The 3,634-nt window shown below is 51.5% G+C and overlaps 1 protein-coding gene across 1 annotated transcript in view; it reads left to right on the top strand.

The window, feature by feature from the left end:
* The first annotated feature begins 3,090 nt into the window (after positions 1 to 3,090).
* The window catches only part of NCF4 (neutrophil cytosolic factor 4), a 17,163-nt gene continuing 16,619 nt past the window's right edge, over positions 3,091 to 3,634 (top strand). Inside the window, exon 1 of the mRNA XM_012554801.2 lies at positions 3,091 to 3,122. Within this exon, the coding sequence (XP_012410255.1) occupies positions 3,091 to 3,122 (32 nt within the window). The remainder of the gene's footprint in view (positions 3,123 to 3,634) is intronic.

A 3,634-nucleotide genomic window follows, 5' to 3' on the forward strand; every position in this document is an offset into this window, starting at 1 on the left:
AGTGGCATGTGTTTAGATACCTGTTTATGTACATAAATGTGTGTTTTCAGTTGTACACATACAATACACACGCTGCCCATGCAGTCACAGGACAGTGCTGCAGCACACTTTCTCACTACAATTGTTTTGTTGCTTCCTGATCAACTCTAGACCTCTTCTTTCAGCCACAGCTAGGGGCTTGCACTTCTTGGTACATACAGAACCTTGCACATCTAGTATACTTAACCCTGTCCTTTAATTGCTCATTTAATTTTCATCCTCTAGACTAGGAGCCCAGAGATACCAGCAACCAGGTTGGATTCCTCATCTCTATTATTTCTAGTTCTTCAGGTGTGAATTCTCCAGTGTATCGAGTCTGTAAGCAGCCTTTCATAGTGTAGGCGTTCCTTACATGTTTTGTAATTTTGGTCTATGAGCTCATGGGGCAGTTCTGCTGTTTCCCTTGCAGACTCACTGACTTCAGACTACTTTTATGCTGCAGCTTGGGATTTCTGTACCACATGGGTAGCTTATGTCTGGGCCACACAGCAGTCTATGTTTCAGGTTGGAGGCTTTGTTGGGGTGTACATGTCCCTGGTTCCACCCATGGCCTGGAATAGCCCCTCAATTCCTGCAGTCACACCAGGCTGACAGCTCAGAAATTCTATTCTCCTCATCAGTTCTCACTTGGCTTCACACCGGGAGCTCAGATTTGACTCACTGCTAACAGCGGGACCTGTAGCCTGGACCTAGGTCCTAAATGTAGGCATTAAAATCTCAGCCCCTACAGCTCATATCCACCCTTGGTTCCCCCATGAGCTGTGGGTTCTAGCCCCTCTCACTGGTATACTTTCCTGTCCCCTCTCTTAGAACCTCCAATTATACTTTCTTGCTTTTGAACTTGGCTGGGAATGTTTAAAATATTTAAACATATATTGTTCAGCATTTTTACATATTTGAACCAGGATGGGAAAGTCAGTTTCTGGTCACTCTGTTTTGTTCTTGATGCCTCTCTGTATCCTAGATGCCTTGCTCAATAAACGGCTGTTGATGATCTCTCTCCATTGTTCCCTTTGCCTGCCCCTCCTCTGTCTTGCACCATGCTCTGTCCCTCCCTCCCATGGAGCGCATAGAGAATCCTGGGTTCTGAAGAGCTTGCCACCCTGGCCCAGCTGGATGAAGGAAGGGAGATCGTCACTGGGCCAGGGCTGTGGGGCTGGGCCCAGAACATCTCCCATCCTGGGAACTCTGGATCTACTCGAAGCTCTATTTGGGGCAGAAGATCACTTGGAGTGGCTGAGTGGAGCAGGGACAAGGTTCTGAAGAAGGACTTGAGGCTGCAGCCACTCTCCATTCTCCTTAGAGCCAGACAGGCCTAAGGATCCTGAGAATGGCTCCTGATCCCAGTGCCTTTTCTGGGAAGTGAGAAACTAGATGGGACCTCTGGTGCCAGGCTTCATCCAGCTAGCTCTGTCCCTGCAGACTCCTGACCCAGTCCTGGGGGTTCCTAGTGCTGCATGGGTTTGGGGCAGAGGAAGCTGAAGGGCCAGTCTGTCAGAAAGGCCCATTGTCTCGATGCCCATGGACTTAAAGGCTTACCTGCTTCCTCATCATGTCCTTCCTCTGCTGTCTTTCTGTTTGCTTCTGCAATGTGAGTGTGTATATGTGTGAGTGTGAGTGTGGGTGTGTGAGTGTGAATATGTGTGTGTGCGTGTGAGTGAGTGTGAGTGCATTGTGTGTTTGTGACCTGTTAGGGGTGACTGAGTGTGGATGTGCCCCCCTCCTTGTGGTCTTCTCTTTGGGGAGCTCCCCTCAGAATCAAACAGCTACACGCGTTAGAAGAAGCCACAGAATCACTAACTGGAAGCATTTCCTTCATGCATCAAACATTGGTAGAGTACTTGCAACGTGCCAGGCATTGTGCTAGCTGGGGGAGATGGGGGAGGGCAGCCGTTAAAAATGGAAATACACAAATAAATATGAAATTGCAATAGTTATTTGTACTCTGAAGTAAAAGCACAGGGATCTGTGAAAGAATATAATAGAAAGGGGTTAAATTTAGGTGAGGGGCCGGGAAGTCCTCTGTAAAGAAGTAAGTTCCAAGCCGAGCCCTGAGGGAAGCAGGGGAAGAGCATTCCAGCAGAGGGAACAGCATGTGTGAAGGCCCGGAGGGGAAGGCATCTTAGAGCATTCTAGAAACAGAAAGGAGGTGAGTGTGGGAAGGGCTGGGCAGGAGAGAGGAGGCTGGGGAAGCTGACAGGGCCCCGAAGGCTTCGGGAGGCAGGCAGAGCCAGGGGTTTGGACTTCCTCCGAAGTGCAGGCTGGTGCATTGGAAGGGTTTTAAGCAAGGAGGGGCGTGATCAGTTGTGTAATGTGAAGCTCACCCTGGTTGGCAGCCTCGTGGAGACGGGAACCTAGGGATGAGGAAAGTGTAGGTCATTGCTGCAGGGTAAGGGTAAGATGCTGTAATCCAGCTTCCACATTCTCATACGATAGAGGTGGCCGTGAGCACCAACTCTCCTGGAGAATTAACTGTCGGAAGAGCCAGGGAGACTTCCTGGAGGAGGCGGCATTTGAGCAGAGCCTTGAGGAATGGCAGACCAGGAGGAGGCGAGCCTTCCAGGCCTAGGGGACAGCTTGCATGAAGGCTTGGCAGTAAGGGGATGCTAGGTGGGCTTAGTGACAAAGGGAAGTGACCCCCCCAAGGTCACAGGGCCCCTTGGTGGCTGAGTCAACACTGGTACTCTGTCTCTGATGGGGTAGGACTTTCTGATACTCGACTGAGGCGTGGGATCAAGCACTGACACAGAGAAAATCCCCAAAGCCCCGGAGTCCGTGGACTGCTACAAACTCAGCTCCCAAGGGAGACACTTAGCCAACTGCTGTGCAGCTGAGAGGTGGGGTAAGAGGAAGTGCTGGCCACAGCCTACACCAAAGAGCCTGGAGGAGGAGCCCCTTCTCAAATTGAGAGACACGAGGGTGGGGCCTTCCCAAAGACAGCTTCTGGGGACTCCCAAGCCGCAGGGTGGCTGGACAGAAGTGAGAGGCAAACTCAGCCTGGCCTGGGGGCACGAGACCCTCTGCCACCTGTTCCCCTGGACCCTGACTGCCATGATCCAACCCCAGCAGCTGCGAGCTGAGAGGTGAGTGCTGGGTACTGCCCTCCTGGGGCCTCCTCACTGTTCCTGGCAGAACTTGAAGAACTGAGGCAGGCCCTCCTGCAGTCCCTTGTCACTGTGAGAAGGTAAAAGGCTAGGACTGAGTCAGAACCCAAATACTCAGAAGTGCAAACTCTTAGAATGACTTTCAGGAGTCTTTGAGGTGTGGCTCAACTCCCTCCGGCACAGGTGGGGAAACTGAGGCTCGTAAAGGGGGAGTGACTTGCCCAGGGTCACATCATGGATGAGCTGCCAAGTGTGGACAGGAGCACAGGAGTCCTGGGTCCCAGACCTTGGCTCTTGGCTCTACGTTGTGGTCAGAAATGGCTTCTTGTCTTCTGTCTGAACAGAAACATGGAATCTAGCTTGCTCTCCCTCTTTATTCAGGGTTTAGCTCAGATGTCACTTCCTCCAGGAAGTCTTCCTAGGCATCCCCACCCCATTATGCTCTGACCCCTTGTGCTTTTTCCCATCCCTGCATAATCCTCATGTTACCG

This window comes from Trichechus manatus, unplaced genomic scaffold (genome assembly GCF_000243295.1).
Source record: "Trichechus manatus latirostris isolate Lorelei unplaced genomic scaffold, TriManLat1.0 scaffold00027, whole genome shotgun sequence".
Taxonomy (NCBI): Eukaryota; Metazoa; Chordata; class Mammalia; order Sirenia; family Trichechidae; genus Trichechus; species Trichechus manatus.